This window comes from Pelmatolapia mariae, linkage group LG3_W (assembly GCF_036321145.2).
Source record: "Pelmatolapia mariae isolate MD_Pm_ZW linkage group LG3_W, Pm_UMD_F_2, whole genome shotgun sequence".
Classification (NCBI taxonomy): domain Eukaryota; kingdom Metazoa; phylum Chordata; class Actinopteri; order Cichliformes; family Cichlidae; genus Pelmatolapia; species Pelmatolapia mariae.
This window is the reverse complement of record NC_086229.1, coordinates 86,476,316-86,493,978: the sequence shown is the minus strand read 5'-3', so window position 1 is coordinate 86,493,978 and position 17,663 is coordinate 86,476,316. Positions and strand designations below refer to the sequence as shown.

At 39.7% G+C, this 17,663-nt stretch overlaps 1 protein-coding gene and 1 long non-coding RNA gene across 2 annotated transcripts; one reads left to right on the top strand and one right to left on the bottom strand.

Annotated features, from left to right (window-relative positions):
* Positions 1–3,739: 3,739 nt before the first annotated feature.
* syt4 (synaptotagmin IV) lies at positions 3,740–11,585 on the bottom strand. Its single transcript, XM_063465452.1, has 5 exons — positions 11,286–11,585; positions 8,730–9,346; positions 8,309–8,632; positions 5,516–5,636; positions 3,740–5,090 (listed from the first exon to the last, which is right to left on the bottom strand). Exons 1-5 carry the CDS (start codon positions 11,317–11,319, stop codon positions 4,771–4,773), a joined length of 1,416 nt encoding a protein of 471 aa, XP_063321522.1. The 5' UTR covers positions 11,320–11,585; the 3' UTR covers positions 3,740–4,770.
* A 4,623-nt stretch (positions 11,586–16,208) lies between these two features.
* On the top strand, positions 16,209–16,978 carry LOC134619553 (uncharacterized). Its single transcript, XR_010092008.1, has 3 exons — positions 16,209–16,314; positions 16,731–16,790; positions 16,888–16,978. It is a non-coding gene; the product is annotated as an uncharacterized LOC134619553 (long non-coding RNA).
* The last annotated feature ends 685 nt before the right edge of the window (positions 16,979–17,663 follow it).

The following is a 17,663-nucleotide window of genomic DNA, read 5'->3' as shown; positions in this document are numbered from 1 at the left end:
TCTCTTTCCCCGATCACTTCTTTTAGTCATATGTCAGAATGGCCTTATGTGATCACTTTCTACACATCACTCTGTCAGGTGGCCTGACTCCTGTCTCAACCTCCTGTGGCCATCTATCTGCTTCTTCCTTCACTTCTGCGGTCCCACTTTGAAAACTTTCCTCACCTAACTCAAATCACTTCCCTCTGCAGATTAACCTTTTCCCTGAGTGCTTCAGAGAAAATGTGCCATACATACACATTCAAACTGCTGTGATTGAAGTTAAACGATATGATTACTGATCTGTCCTAATTTGAATATTGAGTGGGAAGAATTTAAAGTACATGCAACAAACACATTTTATATACCAAATCCAAAATAACATGAACTGTGTTAGTATATGTGTATATGTCCTACTTGGTCCAAAATGCAGGAACTCTACAAAGGTACTAGCAAAGATTTGGCAGTTAACTTTTATATATGCATTGCTGGATCCTTGTTATGCTTGACAGATATGCAACAATTCAGACACCAAAAGACTCTGTAGACCAAGGAACAGAAATTTAATCTGACTACCAGTGACTAAGAAGTGTTACAAATATTTCCTTAGAGCATATTGGGTCATTAGTCTTTAGTATAGAAAACATTTGTACAATCTTTCCCCTGGGGTCTTTCTGTAAGGCATTTATACATTTCTCCCTGCGCTTCTGTGGAGTTCCTCTGGGTATTCGGGCATCCACCCACATGCCACAGTCATATTTAATGCATTATCTAGTGTTAATGTGTGAAAGAAGCTTATCTGTTTCTGTGTCAACCCTGTGATGGACAGCTAACCTGTGAATCCTACCTATACCACACGTCTAGCAGGGTAACATTATTTTAGATGCTTTTTATTAGGCAATCCAATACAGAAAATGAACCTTTTTAAGTTAGCTTCATGTCAAGAAAGAATGTTGGAAGGACTCAGTGCAGCTGTAAGTATTCCCTCTCTGTTTTTTTCTCTTTAAATTTCCCTAAACAGAACTTGTATTGCTTCTAGGACAGCTTTTCCTGTATAACAAGTTTTATATATATTTGTCTCTAAATCACGAGAATGTGCAGGAATTAACAAAAGGAGGTTTATTTGTAAAGTTATAAGGGATAAGCTGCTTTGATAAGAACAAACATATGAAAGTTATTTTTCCAGAATTTCCCTAATTAGGACAATTTTCTCTTTACACAGTGATGCAGTATTCTGATCAGATTACACACCTTGTAGCTATCTCTCTGAGCCAGACTGACCTGACTTACCGGTTCTGATGACAAGATCCTACATACTGATGACAGACATGAAGGTGTAATTGTCAGAGCTTGTCTGCATGTGTAGCTACAGTATTACTGGAAACTTTATTGAGAAGAGCCAAAGTATGGTTCTGCATAACAGAAGGTTGCTGCTAACTGCTCTGCTGAGGGATATGAAAAGATGTCCTTGAAACAGCTGAGAGATTCAGAGAAGCTAAAGCAATTACCCTTCCACTGTCTGCCTGGCTCTTAAAACAATGAGAAAACAAAAACTTAAAAACCTGGAGTTCTTTGCTGGATTTTATTCATTTTTCTACAGTTCTATTTTATTGTCTTCATGAAGCATTTATCATGTCATGTTGCTTATTTTTCTCAGGACTAGAAGAAAATTACACAGCTGTTTGGACAAATGGATTGAAGAAATTGTTTTCAAGGCAGTCAATCAACCTGATTCATCTCTTAGATTTGCACAAATGATAAAAGCCTGGCTGTCTAAGAAAAAGTAAACACAAACATTTAAAAACTGCAGTAAACAGTATTCATTTTTAAAATGTGCCAATAGACAACATAGATCATTTCTAAACGAATAAACAGTTCTGTTTTACTTGCTGCATGTCTTTTTTTTCCAAGTTTGTTTGATATAATTCTTTTTCTTTTCTTTTTTAAAACGTACATTTCTTCTTTCTCTCTCTCTCTTTTTTTTTTTTTTTGTTATGGTGTCATTGTCCTCTTAGAGCAGTCTTTCATTTAGTTTTTATCAAGAAAACAAAACTGACAATACAAAGCAAATTAAAAAAAAAAAAGTCCAAAGAGAATTCAAAGCGATCACCAAGGTGATTTTGCAGGTAGAAATAAGGTACTGCAAGCCCTTCTGCTCATCAATGCTTTTGTTACCTGTTGAAATTCAAGCTCTGGCTGCTGAACTAAGGCCAGTACGCACTTAGTCTGGGTTCTTGGCTAGCTTTGTATTAGCATGCTGTCTGTGCAGATGCTTGCAAAGAGCCAAAATTGTGTTAACAGCATAATCCAGTTATAATAACTAACTTTTATATGATTACTAAATTTTGTACAGTAACACATTACTGTACATTATTCTGTTACAGAAAAATGTGATGTGCACTGCACGTAAATAAGAAAACATGTATATGGCGTGTAAAGTTATTGCAGAGATCAGCTGTGAATGAAGCCCATGGTTTCTCATTATTATCCCTGTAATGAAAGTTCCTTACATAACAAGGCTGTGTGTCTTTATATCATTGTTATGTATTTATTTGCCATATTAGAAAAAAGAATTAATAGAACTTTCAATGTGTTGTATATTTGGGGGCGGGGCAAATTCAAATAACATGATGAATTACGAAAGAATTCAATAATGTTTCAATAAATCAGTCAACTGAAATCTTTATCTAGAAGTTGATTGATTACAATAATGTAATTAATCATTGGTTGAAGTCAAAGTTATGAAGCCACGGTTGCTACTGGATTATGCATTTTGAATCTTCAGTGTCCATGTGTTGCTACCACCATGTTTGTTTGTTTTTGGACCCAAAAGTTACCTTATTTATATGAAGTTACTGAAGTTAGCAACTAATGTGGGCAATCTTGGCTAACTACCTAACTAGATAAACATACTAGCTGAGATACTAAAATACTAGCTAGTAGCTGATTAGTCCTAAGTAAAACTAAAAAACTGGAAAGTGAGGCAAGACTTCTTGGATGAGTTGTACCATGTAGCAAGGTATAATATTAATCAGATTATTAATACACACACACACACACACACACACACACACACACACACACACACACACATATATGTATATAGCATCAGCCAATCACCTTCTTAATTGTAACTGTATAGCTAGAAAAGCTGAGAATAGGAGGATAGCATGGATTCGGTATCTTGCATAAAATAACCTTGAGTTCTTAAATAATGACAGACAGGTGTTTACAATAGAAACCAGCTACAGTGTTAGAAGCACTGAAGAAGAAGTGCAAGGGGACAGACCAACAGACACTGATGTAACTCAGTGCAAGACTACAGACTAGAGGGTGGGAGGAGAAATGGAGGAATAGCAGTTTTAAAGACTTAGATTTGCAGTTGAATTTATAATTTTATGAAAGGAAGGGAAAAAGAGGGGAGTGGCATGCTGAGGCAGCTGTCCTCTTGTTGAACCACTTAGCTGATATTAAATTCAGACATGATGACTTCATCCCCAAGCACTTAGCCACTCAGCAGTTATTACATCATCAGATTTGGAATTGAGCCGAATGATGTCATCCCTAGAGGTGGGGCAGGTGATGCACACATCTGTGCACAGACTGTGTAATGTAGTAGTATAATTTTAAAGAAGCTTTTAGCTTAGACAGATTTTCTGTGGAGATGGTGGCTGTTGCCATAGGAAAATAATAATAATATTTAACCTTAGTTACCTTAGTTTCTTGCATCAGACTCAACCCTTGAAATCCTTTATAGAAGTGGTGTTAATGTATTTTTAATAACACACTGACAGTGAAATAAAAAAGAAAAAAAAATCAAACTCATTTTCTTTCTCAGAACTTGCCATATTTTATAAGTACATACATTTACATTTCAGCCGTCTTTGTGCTCACAGTAAAGGGGACAAAACACAACGTAAATATTATGCGGCTCCCATCTCTTTAGCGCTAACACACAAACACACACACAAACAAACTCACACAGTGGTGTCAGGACACTTTATTCAAAAGACGCGCACCCTCTCACACGTGTGTAAATGCATCCACATTACTGTCCCCGATGCAGTCAGTCAGTTCCAATCTATTCTCCAACCACCTAATTTAGGCTTTCTTGCACTTAAGAAAATGATATATGAAATACCACTTATACTTACAAAACATGTTCAACAAACCAAGAGTACAAATAAAAAAAAAGATAAATAAAAACAGTCTACATCTTTATGATGAAAACATTGTCATTATAAAATAAACTTTAATAATAATCCACTTTTTTACAGCTGTGTCAGATGTGGTTCATTCTGGTTTTCATATGATGGAATATAGGTTACTATTTATAGGAGGAAGAGCTGAAGAAAGAGAAGAAGAAGAAGAAGAGGAAAAGAAGAAGAGTAATAGCAACATTAAAGACATTCTGCACTGCACACGGCTACAGTGACAATTGGTTGCTTCCATGTAGATGATGCTGCATGTTTCCAGGTGATTTTCAGTGACAGTCTTTGGAATCGTTTAAAGCTTTGGGGTTCCTCTTGTCATGCCCCTGCCCTCCCACTGAACCCCAAATACTTCAAAGATAGGTGATTGAATGAATGAACGATTTAATGATGACATCACTTGAAATGAACCCCTCCTACACACATCAAAGTCCACTCCCCCCTTATTCAACCCGCCCTCATTTTAAGTCCACTGGTTACTGGCAAGCAGGATGTTGGATCCCACCCATCCTCATTCCATCCCTCTCGTGGTTGAACCAGATCAGATATGGATGACAGGAGCCACCAACACCCCAACTTTCTAATCCTCTGACATGACATGCCACTTGGCGATCTGACGACGCGGGTGGTCGCAGATCTCCCTCCAGTGCTCCCCAGGAGTACCTGCCGCCGATGTGCCCAGCACAAGGCGCCCAATGACGGTGTTGGGGCAGCGTGAGTTGCCCATGTCTGAGTCCATCAGCAGTAGCTCCACGCTGGTGTCCCTCAGGCCCTCTTCGGAGGGTAGATCGAAGACAAAGAGCTCATTAAACACCGGGTTAGGTGAGCTTTTCTTCACGTGGGTTTTCTTCTTGCACACGCGCTTCTTTCCATGATACATGTTCACCTTGACATATGGATCTGGAGGAGAAGAACGACAAGAGCTGAGCAAGAAAAGCCACAGCGACTATCCATGCCTGCGGCAGCTGCAGAGTGGCACATTATTTCTAAACCAGATCAATACAGCAATCAATAGAGCGGAAATGATGGATGTTAGTGATGAGGACAAAAGAGGCTGGCTGTGTAAACACTGTGTGTGTACGTGTGTGTGTGCTTGTCACTAAAGTGCTCTATCACATCCTGATCAGATTACTTTGGTGCGGTGGCGGTGCCATTAGCGCAACTATCACAGCATCTAAAGCAGTCTGGGATGCACAGCAGGAAGAGCAAAATGATTTTGGTTTCATCCCTTTACCGTTATGAAGAAGAAATACATTCAAGCCTGCAGTTATACTGAGATGGACATGGATTGCATATTAAAATGGTTCAGTTAAAAGCCTGTGTACCTGTAGGTCCATTGTTTTCAGTCTTGGGGAGGTGGCGAGCTTTGAGAACAACTACAGTCAGAGTGTTGGTGGTGGACTGGTAACACAGGGACAGCAATAACTCACCACGACCTGAAGATTTCTGTGGAGAAGAGAAGAATGGATAAAGGTTAAAAAAAAAGCAAAAATCAGCAGAGCAAACAGAGCAAACATTTGTAAGTGAAACTTACACTAAAGAAACCCTAAATCCAGCCTGTCCTTTCATGTTTTCCAATTCTACTTAATAACCAGTCATTTATAAAGTTGTTATTCGGTTGTCAAGTTAATACATTTCAGCAGGTTAAATTAATCAGAAGAATGCATCCACTTAGTATGTATTAAAAGAATTAACACAATAGGGCGTGGTAGTTATTAAATAATGAATAACCTACAAAATTACGAGCTACAAAACGGTTTGTGGTGCTGCTGCTGCCCCTGCAGCAAATGGTGTCAGTCCTGACAGCTTGAGACACTGCCGGCTAAATAATCATCACCTGCTTATGTGGTAGATTTTCATATTTAACACACACAAAATGTGTCACTGAGAAGCTCCCAATCTTCTCTACACTTTGTTGCTGCTGCCACAGTTTGCTCATGCACAAACACATCCATGCCCGCACCCCGTGAGAGTCGGCACTTCAGATGGTTGCGATCGCACCTTAGAGGCTCGCAGTCTCATGGTTGCCACAGCAACGAGAAGTAGCACACAGACAACTTCTAGCAATGACCTGATGTTCAGGTCTAAATCCAAAAGGATTGCCTGTTATTTTTAGTCTTATTAGTTTGTTTGTTTGTGTATTAATGTATTTATTGTTTCTGTACTTCCAGAGTGAAAGCATGGTGGTGATGGCTGTGTCTCTTATTTTCTGGTGTATTGATTCTTTAAACTACTGGGTGGTCACACATACACAAAACTACACAAAGCAGTGAGACAAAATCTATGTCACACAGACAAAGAGAGCCACCACCCTGTAAGGCACGGGCTGCAACTTTTAAGAAACAACTGCATGCGTCTCTCATGCTGATGTGGAGAAAATGGTTCTGTTTAATTATTGTCCCTTTGTACACTGTAAATCCATGTTACAAGGCCAGCAAGCTGCGTTCTCCGCCCTTTTATTTGAATATGAAATGTTTCTCATTCTGACAAGTTCAGCTGCGGCATAGCAAATAAATGAAAGAGATTAAGGATTTTCTTCAGCAAAAGAATCCAGAAATAACCCGCTGCAAAGCAATTTCATGAATTCTATAACTAATTTTTAGCTGATTTCACAGGTTCTTATTCCTCCTTACTATAAAGCTTTGCGAGATTTCTCTCGTCTGGGGACCCAGATGAGAAATGGAATTGATGAAATACAGTTTGTCTCAGCATGGGGTGAAGAGAAGAGAGATAAGAAATCTTATCCTCTTGAAGAGAGACGAGTGGAGATGGGATAAACCCTTTTTACTTCACAGACTTCCATTTCCTAGCACTTCCCTAGAGTACGATATGGTACCAGAGACCATTAAAGACATTACACGTAGCTCATATTCCTTTTGAGAAACTACAAATATGCATGAACATATCCACAACTACCACACAGGGAAAGAGCTTCCATTTTAGAAGAGCACAATATCACCTCACACGTCTATAATTACACAATGAGAGATGCTCATGCATGGCCATACCATTTAATACCAGTCTATAGAGTGGTGCTCTATACTATACCACAGACCAATGATAAGCACAAGGATATCCTTTTACTTTTATTTAATTTAGCCAAACCAGGAATCATTTAGGCTAATGCATTTAGCGGAAATGAAGACATATTGTACTCATGGGTGTCAAAGTACTCAATACATTAAATGACACTCATAAACATTACTGCTGCATGTTTGTGGTCCTCACAGATACCAGGAACAGCAAGCCTGGAGTAGAAACCTACTGACCGCCTGCCCACAGATCTATAATGATGTAGTGTTGTTATCGTCTGATCTTCGTGGAATGGGAAATGTCGCCATGATAGCCTGGTTTACAGGTTAACATTTTAACTGTGTGATGCACTAAAGGAAAGGTATGTAGGGAGGATGTCATGTAAAGCAGTTCCAGCTGTTAAATGCAATGAGCAGATGAAATGACTTTTTCATTTTTGGCTAATGCAGTGAAAGAAAATAATGAACCCTAAAAAAGCTGATGAAAAACGTAAAAAATAAATACCAAAAGCATCCATGTATCCAAAGCAGCTCAGTGTCAACTTGCAAATCCATATTCCTGTAACAGATCTCATCTCTCTCTCCACAGAGAGATATATACCCTCTCTGCTTTCTCCTCTGGTTTCATATAATATTAAAATCATTTCTAAGCCAACTAGAGGCTGTTATGATAGTTATTCCTCTGGTATATACCAATAAAATGTTAATTTAAAACTTCCATCGAAGATAGAGATCATACAATTAGAATGAGATTAATAATTTTTATTAAGAGACTTTGGAATCGATAAAATGGTGGGCTTGCATTTGGATCATTTACATATTATTATATTTTAGTATTTAAATGACTTTTAAGATTATTTATTGATTAATATGGTAACAGTGGAAGTAATTACTTTACTCTGCTGAATTTGACTAAGCTGTTCTGCTGTAATGCTTTTAGGGAGTGGTGGTGTAGACAGTGATGGTGTGATGAAAAAAAAAGCTGAGTCACTGTCAGAGCAGTTGTAGAATCAAAATTGATTTCACTGAATGACTTTATATATGAAATACAACACTAAGGGTTCAAACATTTGTTCCAAATCTTACCTTGACATTTCTCTTGATTATCTCTCGGCTCATGAGGACACGCCCCTCGGACAAGTCGATCCCAGACAGGGGAACAAGGGTCTCACCGATGACTTCATCACGAGAGAACCGGTCAAAGCTCAGCACCATGAAGTGAAGGGCCAACTCTGACACACGAGCAAGTGAGATGCCGTAGAAGCTGAAGGTCTCATCAAAAGTGGGGTCTAGAGTTTTTCGCAAGACTCTGGTCTTCACCCTGTGCTTTTTTTCCGGCAGTAGGGTCAGCTTGATGTAAGGGTCAGAGGTCAGCGACTGCTCGTCAGTTGGAGTCAGACCATGGGCTTCCTAGAAAAGTGAAAACAATCAAGTATTTAAGACTGTATGTATTAAAAATAAGTATTATTTTAAATGTTTTGAAAACAATCTTAAACATATACAGTACCTTGATATGAACAATGAATGCCTTCCTCTCTGGCTGGTATTCAAGGGAAAAGTGGAGGGTCCCCAGTCCAGCCTCCTTGTCTTCCCCCTGGGGCCTGTCCACAGCCGGGGTGGGTGCTTGGCTGGAGAGAGTACTGGATGGTGAAGGCAGGTCACGGCGGTCCATCACACCAGGCTGGGTGAACCCTGCATGGGGAGAAGGCAGCTCCAGATCTGGGGAGCTCCGCAGCTTCTGGTGGTGATGAAATGGTTTAGTGGTAAAGTTGCCATTCAGATCCCGTTTCTCCAGGTCCAGATGGAGAGTTGGCCTGGGGCCATTTGGGCTTGATGCCAGTTTGTCTGTGCCAGCTGCATTCACTGGTGGCGCGGTGTGGCAGTTTCCATTGACATCTGTTTTACTGGTGTCGTTAGCTGCTGTGGTGGGAGGCGCAGCAAACTTTTTCTTGCCACTGAGACTCTCTGGGTAAATGTCGACTCCTTTGAGCATGTGCACAAACTTGTACGGAGGTGTCTTCTGGGACTTGGTGTTTTTACGCTGGCAACAGATCCACGCAAAGGCTGACACAGTGAATACGAGGCCGAAGACACTCACCACAGCAACACCTACTGGCACTGCCACTGTGGAGGAGGAAAGAATGAAGGGAAGGACAGCGGGGGTGTGGGTGGAAAGATGGAGAAAAATAATTCAGCTAAGTAAAATTAAAAATAAAAACTTAACAAACTGAGCAGCAACTGTAAAACAATTTGTATCTCACAGATTTTATTGTTACACCGAGGCAAGTGAGTCCATTTTGTGATTCTGACTAATGCAGCTGCAGCCTTGACTCAGAGGGAGAACAACGCAATCTGTTCAACTCTGATCAAATCTCGGCATCACTGTTTTCAGATTCCAAACATGGTTACTCTTTATGAACAGGAAACAGGTGGAAAAATAATGAACTTATGGGAAAACTACACAACGTCTTTTGTGACAAGGTGATCTCTCCATAGCAGCTTTATAAAAACAGCTAAACTCAGATCCAATCATTGTCACAAAAGCATTATAAAGATCAGTGTACACTATTACAAGGAAACAGGCAGAAATGTTGAAAATTCAAATATTTGCAGTGAGAATTTAATACATGTGGTTTGGGCAAATCCTTATTTCAACCGTGGTTGTTTCGGCTGGGTGGTCCTGATCTTAGAAACAGTACTTAATAACGCAGATATCTTTAGTCATACTCTTCAAGGATGATGGTCACTACTATTGGGATGACTAAGGCATATTTAGGGACCTATTTCCTGTCAGTATTCCTTTTATGGTATTGCTGGAGACAGAGATATTTACAAGTGAATGCTTCAGTTCTTTGTTTTGCAGTGCTGAGCTGTGACTCACCATCAATCAAGCTGCCTTGTCATGCTACCAGATTTAAAAGGGTTGCCTCGCAGAAGAAAATGCATACCATTTCCTGCAATTAAGCAGGCGACATAGTGGAAAAGCACTCAGATCAGCCCATAAAAAGAAGGAAGAGGTGGAAGTGGCAAGGTGGTGGTTGTGGTAATCAATCACTCTGATACTTATCTTTAAAATCTGCCTTTTCATACTGTCAACACAATCACGGCTCTGCTTTTGATTATTTGAGCATTAGTACAGTATCACTTATTCACACTTTCCTAAGACAGCCTTTGTGCTGGGGTTATTGTATAGCAAATGTGTTCTGTTGACACACAGCAAGCAATAAGAATATATAGTTCCCTTCTCATTTAACCCTAAATATTTAATCTGTGATCTTCTTCTATGGGATTGGGGTGATCTAATAATATTGCAGAGATTTCCATTTATATAGTTTCTTAATGTTGTAGGCTGATTTTGCTCTGGCAACTGTGTAATAATCTGAAAATACAACGAAATTCACTTTATCCACGAGTAAGCAGCATGTTCACTTCACTTTTAGATCACAGCACTTATACATATTGTTTTCGCTGCTTTTTTCATGAATATTTCAGCCCAGTAGCATCCCTGGGTGGGATGGCTTTCAAGGCAGCAACAACAGACAGATGGATGAGGCAACGGGAGGGCGGTGAGGTAGCAGCTGAACCGAGAGGAAAATAAAGAAAACAAACAGGTGCTTTCCTGGCTTTACCTGCGTTGTAGTAACACCTAGAATACAAAAATAGTGACTTCATTATTGCACCCATTAATATCGCACTGAATAATGAGCTCCACCCTTTCCTGATAATTAGCTGTCGCCCTTTGGCCAGCTGCAAAATGGAGGAATAGAGTCCACCCAAACACGTTGTTTTTACGACACACTGCGCGAGCCATTCACTTTACACTAGTTACACGCCCTACAAAACTAGCAAACAACGAAGAAGAAAAAGAAAAAAAAGAAGAAGCCGACATTTAGAAAGTCAGCTAAATTTGAAATCCATAAATTAGCTTCTGGCCACTTCCAGCCAGTGCTAGCTAACACTTTTAGGATGAGTCACGCGGCACCTTTAGAAGAAACCAGCAGCCAGCTTAGACATCCACGGTGAAAACGATATCCGTGAAGTTTTGAGCAGGATTTGGACTCACCGAGCTGAGCTCCATCCTCCACCATTGGAGCCATGGTCGCTATCCAAGGTGCTGAACAATGTCCGTCTGCTTCAACGCTTCAGCTTCGCCGCTGCTTTCTGTATCGTAGCCGCTCCTCTGATGCTATGCTCGTGCGGTTTTTCTCAGATTTTATTAATAATACAAAAGTCTTTGTAATGCTTCAATAATTAAAAAACAAACAGGATTTCCCAGAGAGAAGTATGGAGGGATGCTCTGTTCTCAGCCTGCTGCTGTTACTCCGTGATGCGTGAGTGTGTCTCTGAGGCGGCAACACCCCGTTTCTTCTCTCTCTCTCTCTCTCACTCACTCTCTCTCACTCTTCCCTTCTCTTCACTGTTCCCCAGCTCCCCGCCCCCCCTCCCCCACGGTAAGGCTGAGCTCATCAGTGCTGACGCAGTAGTGACGGAGGCTGGCTGTGAAATCAGGACCCCCGGTGAAGCAGCACAACAGGGTTGCCAATTTTCCTGATTGATTGCTAGGAATTGAACACTCTCCTTGTGCGTCTTCTTCATCCGTGTGTATGTGATGTGGTTGTGTATTTCTGAGTGTGTGTGTGTGTGTGTGTGTGTGTGTGTGTGTGTGTGTGTGTGTGTGTACATCCTTAGTCCATAAGACTGCTGTATTGTTATTGTGGTCATATCATTCATTAACATAACTGAGATGTATTTATGCAGTTATGCTTTACTCTGATGAAATCATAATTTTTAAGTAAAAGGTGATTATATTACAGTCCTGTAGGGGCTATAGCAACCGCTATAGGAAACAACAGGAAACAGGGAACACAATAATAGAGACTACGAAAAACAATTGTAATGTTAAATGGCTTTTTAATAACAACATAAAAATACTTTTATAAAGTCTTCACCACAACAAAACTTATCCACTAGGATAATGTACATGAAAAATACCAGACAGGTTATAGGAGCATGATGTAGGCCCCTGCACTGAGGGTCACCTATGGTTGCTGAACCAATTCACTTGCATGAGAGAAGACAGCTGACATGAGTTGACTTCTTACAGATATGAGTAATTACTGAGCAATGGAAGGAACACTTTCATAACCTTTTAAACTAAGAAGAACAAAAGTACACAACTGCAGTAAATGCACACAGCAAGTCTGCAAACTAGAGGTGGTGCTTGAGCAAGCAGGCATATTTAGTACAGAGGCCTATATCACAGCAGTTCATCTCAGGTGGGCTGGAATAGAATTTGCAGAGAGGCTGCCCATAGCCATCTATTATGGAGAATTGTCTTCTGTTAAAGGACCAAAGGGAAGACCAAAAGATATGATAAGATAGATAGAAAGATATTTTAACATTCTGAAACACACAGGGACCCTGAAACCTGGGAGGCAAAAGAAATACAGAGATCAAATTGGTGCAATAGTTGATTGGCAAATCAACTATTGATGCTGTTGAGGACAGATGTCGACAACGCTATGTTGCTGCAAACATCATTTGGAACATAACTTCCAACTACTTGGCCAAACAATGCAACAGATGTGGAAAACTTGACTGAGTACAAGTGAGCAACTTACACTTCAGTCACGTCATAAAAAATGTCATAAAAAATGATGGGCTCTCACTGATGATAATGATGATGATGATAATGCTGAATAGTGTTACCTTTACTATTTGCCATCTTCCAAACTATGTAAATTCTACAGTAACACTCAATAAAGGGTTTATAGAAATTCTACCATATATCCACATATATGTTAAAGTAGGCTTACTGGCTTAATGTTTATACCTGTATCCACAAACAGGACTTGATGTGAATACACAAGATCATTTCTTCGGAAAAAGAAATATATATGAACACATTTAACATTTTGTACAGTCAAATTCTGACCTCTGGTGTTGATTGTAAAGAATGCATTTCTCTTAAAAATGAAAGAGAAAAATCACTGGCAGTGTGACTTCAACTAACAGACTAACTGTGCACTTAAAAGGGACACAAGCTTAACAAAACGAGATTAATCAACCTTCTGAAAAATTACAAAAATATTTTAAAGCAATAAAAATATTGTTTCGCATATATGCATTTTAAATTGTATTATATCAATTTATTGCATAAAAATGTATTGTGCAAATTTTGCCATTGCCAGTAAATTGTTATGCCATGTTGGTGGGCTTCCCTGCTGTCCCCGCAACCTGACCTCAGATAATCAGAAGGAACTGCCTTGAGGATTTATTGTTTGCCTTTATTTAGATTTTAACTTTTATTGAAATGGTTGTCATACATTTTCAAACAATGTGCATCATTCATAATGCACGGCACAATGCGCCACACCGTTCAGTTGCATTGTATTAGTTTTTTTAAAAAAAATTAGGTTATCATATTATATTTACCATTGAATTTTCCTTCTTCACTGTCTGTTTGGAGTATAACCTGCATAGTTCATAGTGCATGATGTGAGGTGCCGCACAGTTAAGTGGAATAATTTATTATTGAAGAATGTGATGCCTTTTGTCAGAGAGTTTTTGACATTGTCCATTAAATCTCCAATTTAACTTGATACCTGAGTGGGTTTTTTTTTTACTTTTAGACTAGTTGATTGGCTAGTGCTTCTTCAGGTCAGAGAGTGAGGGCATTTTCGCCCTTGTTCACAGAGATTTCTATACAATCAGGTCTCTCTGAAAGCACACAAGACGCCCACTGCTGGTCATTACAAGAATCCTGGTTCAAGAATCTTTAAATTGGTAAAACATTATTAGAGTGTTAAATGGCTCTACAAAGAAGTTTGCAGATAATACTGACCCTTTCCCTGTTTTAAAACTTTTTTCATTTTTTACACCCTCAAAAGGATTAGTCAACACTAATACACCTATTTCCTAATAAAATGTAGTCAAATGATTAACGTGAGACTTCAATAAAGCTTTTGTGGTGGGGCGTGGTCTGTATCCCACATTCTTGATTTTTAGTTCACAAACACTTGTTGTAATGACTAACTACTCCTGGCTAACCTCGAAACGCCCGTTTCGAGGTTAGCCAGGCGGCTAATGCTATCTACCGCCTGACTACCGAGGACAGTGACATCATCAGCGAGAGACCGGTGACCAGCATCGCGGAGCATGACGTCCGAGCGGCATTGAGGAGAGTGAACACAAGGAAAGCGGCGGGGCCAGACGGCATCACCGGCCGTCTGCTGCGCTGCTGCGCTGCTGTGCTGACCAGCTAGCAGGTGTGTTCACTTCCATCTTCAACAAGTCCCTGGCGAAGTCTGTGGTCCCCACATGCTTCAAAAGATCCACCATCATCCCTGTGCCCAAGAACAGCAAACCCTCATCCCTGAACGATTACCGGCCAGTTGCACTGACCTCGGTAGTAATGAAGGTGTTTGAGAGGCTGCTGAAGAACATCATCTCCTCCTCCATCCCAGACACCACAGATCCGCTCCAGTTCGCCTACCGACCCAACAGATCCACTGAGGACGCCATCGCCCACGTCCTGCACACCACCCTCAGCCACGTGGACAAGAAACAGGGTAACTATGTGAGAATGCTGTTTGTTGATTACAGTTCAGCGTTTAACACAATAGTGCCCAGCAGACTGTTCACAAAGCTCAGGGATCTGGGACTCAACAGCCGTCTGTGTGCATGGGTGTTGGACTTCCTCACTGGCAGAACTCAGGTGGTGAGGGTGGGTAGGTGTGTCTCCGACAGCATCACCATCAACACAGGAGCACCACAGGGATGTGTCCTCTCGCCACTGCTCTACCTTTACACTTCAGACTGTGTGGCCACCCACGGCTCCAACACCATTGTGAAGTTTGCTGATGACACAGTGGTGTTGGGTGCCATCTCCAACGGCGATGAGGCGGCCTACATGGACGAAGTGAAGAATCTGGCATCATGGTGCCACACTGTAACAAAAGTCAGTAAAATATACAGCAAAACACCGTCAAATTCCAACGGTAATGGAGCGTAAAACCAAAAACTTCCTTTTACTGTATTAAATAGATTGAATAACCGTTAATTGTGAGACTGGAAAAAACTTTGTTTTTTACTGTAATAAAATGTTGAAATTATAAATATTGTCTGTGAAAACAAAAAAATATGCATACATTTTACAATTAAATATTGTAATGTTGAAAATGTCTGAAACACTTAGATTTTACGGTATTATTTGAGTAAAACTACATATTTTGGGGTTGTGCACATTGGAATTCACAGTATAAAGCTGTAGATTTTTAAGCAAACAAAAACATTCATTTTTACAGAAGCAAGATGTTAAAAAATAGGGTCCACTGTAATAATACAACCAGTAAATACCATTTTAAAAAAAAGGAAATATCAGCAGTGAAAGACAATAAAATTGATAGTATTTTTTTTTATTTTAAAATTCAGATACTGATATACAGATTAAAAGTTAGGCCTGCAGTTTATCATTGTTAACCTTCTGATAAAAAAAAATCAACAGCAAAAGAAGATGTTAAAAATAAAGTTCATGGTTGTGAATAAAATTGATTTCAATAATCTTTTTTAATTATTATTTTAAAACAACTTTATGTTGTTGTGTTTCACGCCATATTATCAGACCACCTTAAGTGGGTCCGCCTTAAATTTTGAGTTTGTGTGATCGCTGTTGATTGGTAGCTAAACTGCTGGTAAACTGTGTACAGACGTTTTACGTTCGAATTGCAGAGAAAAAAAAATTCTGGTAGCAACATTGTGCAGTATGAGCGAACCATTTCACCAAAAAAAGGGGAAGCAAGGCAAGACGTGGCTGCAGCGGTCTGCAGACGTGACTTCTGATCAAATTCGAGCCTCCTCCTAAAGAAACAAAGAGCGACGTTACATTGCGGGATGACGTCACCTGAAAATGACCAATAGCGCGGCGCGCTGCTGAGCTGTGTGCCAACCGCTCTTTTTTTCATGCAGGAGACTTGGCTTCGCTAACGGACACAGTTTTGAACTCGTATATTAGCGCCATTTATTGCTGCTTGGACCACAGCATCTTCGGAATTTGTAGACATCCTGGCAGCTTACAATTAGTTCGAGGTGAGGTGAGTACATGCAACTTCAAGTTATCTCTGTTATAAAAATCCACCAGCCCAGCGTTTATAGATAATTTTAGCAGTTCGTTTTTTATGAGTGAGGTTGTGAATTAAGTTAGCATTTGTGAGTTGAGTTAGCATTACTGTCGCCAGGAAAGCATTGCTCTGGATTAGTTTCTGTGTTTGGCTGCTTAATTTGCTAGGGAGGAATTACCAAAGTACATGGAGTTATGTTAATCTGTAATTTCTGTGGTAAGGTAGTTCAGTCATCAAGGGGCTACGTGCTTCATTGTAAACTGCATCGGAATGAGCCACGTTGTTTCTTTCGGTGTACATATTTTACACATTTCTTTGTTGTCTGTCTCTAAGTCTTATTTTGTCTTTATTATGATTAAAAAGGTTTGTTTTGTTCCTGCCCTTTTCAGACACTGAATTTGAGCAGAAACCATAAGGATACTCAAAGGACCTGTGACTCTCAGGAAATGGTGAGATTTCAGGTCATAATCTTTTTTTCTTTTTTTTCCCATTAAATTCATTTTCCTTTTTCCCTTTACAATATTGCTGTTTTCTTTTTGTAAACAGCATCAAATGAGAGGGACAGATGAAACAGTTTCAAGACAATGGCAGGAAAAACATGCTGAAGATTGAAACAAACCTTGGCTGGAAATATTTGGTATGTGTTTTACCGTAAATCAAATTGTTGAAAAACATTCAGCTACACTGCAACACAGGGAAACTTGATTTGCACTTATTTTGTTACTTTAATTTCTTGTCTCATTATTTATATACAGTTATTATTGTTTATGGTGTATGCCCTTCTTGTTTTCTTTCTGAATGCAGAAAGTATCTAGCCAGTCCACAATGAAAGCTTCGTTGCACCCCATGAGTCTTCTGGCAGAAATGATGGCGCCTGTATTCTTTGGTTTCCCTAAACATCACACCCTGCCTGTTTATACGAGGCTCTTCAATTAAGTCTGCACCCAAAGATTCAATAAGAGGTAAGCAGTGGTATTATTCAAGTGAGCAGTGAGGTGAGCAGTTTCATACGCTATAAAATGTAGATTGAATGATAGGTCTCATCACCATGCATTCAGCCATTAACTTCAAGTTCTATGATTAGGGCTGTTCGATATAACGATATATATCGGATGATTTACACTATCGTTTGTTTCGTGCTGTCACAAAATAAACTGTTTACGGCAGTATTTTTTCATTGTTTTGACGGTCACTGTAGTGGCTATATTAATTTCTTAAAGTTCTCTCTTTCTCTTATATTTAATATAACCACACTACAGACGGACAAGCCCCTGTTTTTATGCGTTGTGGTTAGCAACAACGACGGTAACAGCATCGTTTCA

What these genes read in the sequence shown, in the direction of transcription:
- syt4 (XM_063465452.1), bottom strand. Translation starts at nt 11,319, where the DNA reads ATGGCTCCAATGGTGGAGGATGGAGCTCAGCTCG. An exon ending in GGAGGATGGAGCTCAGCTCG is followed by an intron (nt 9,347 to 11,285) that starts GTGAGTCCAAAT and finishes CCTCCTCCACAG; the next exon opens with TGGCAGTGCCAGTAGGTGTT. An exon ending in TGAAAACAATGGACCTACAG is followed by an intron (nt 5,091 to 5,515) that starts GTACACAGGCTT and finishes CTTCTCCTCCAG; the next exon opens with ATCCATATGTCAAGGTGAAC.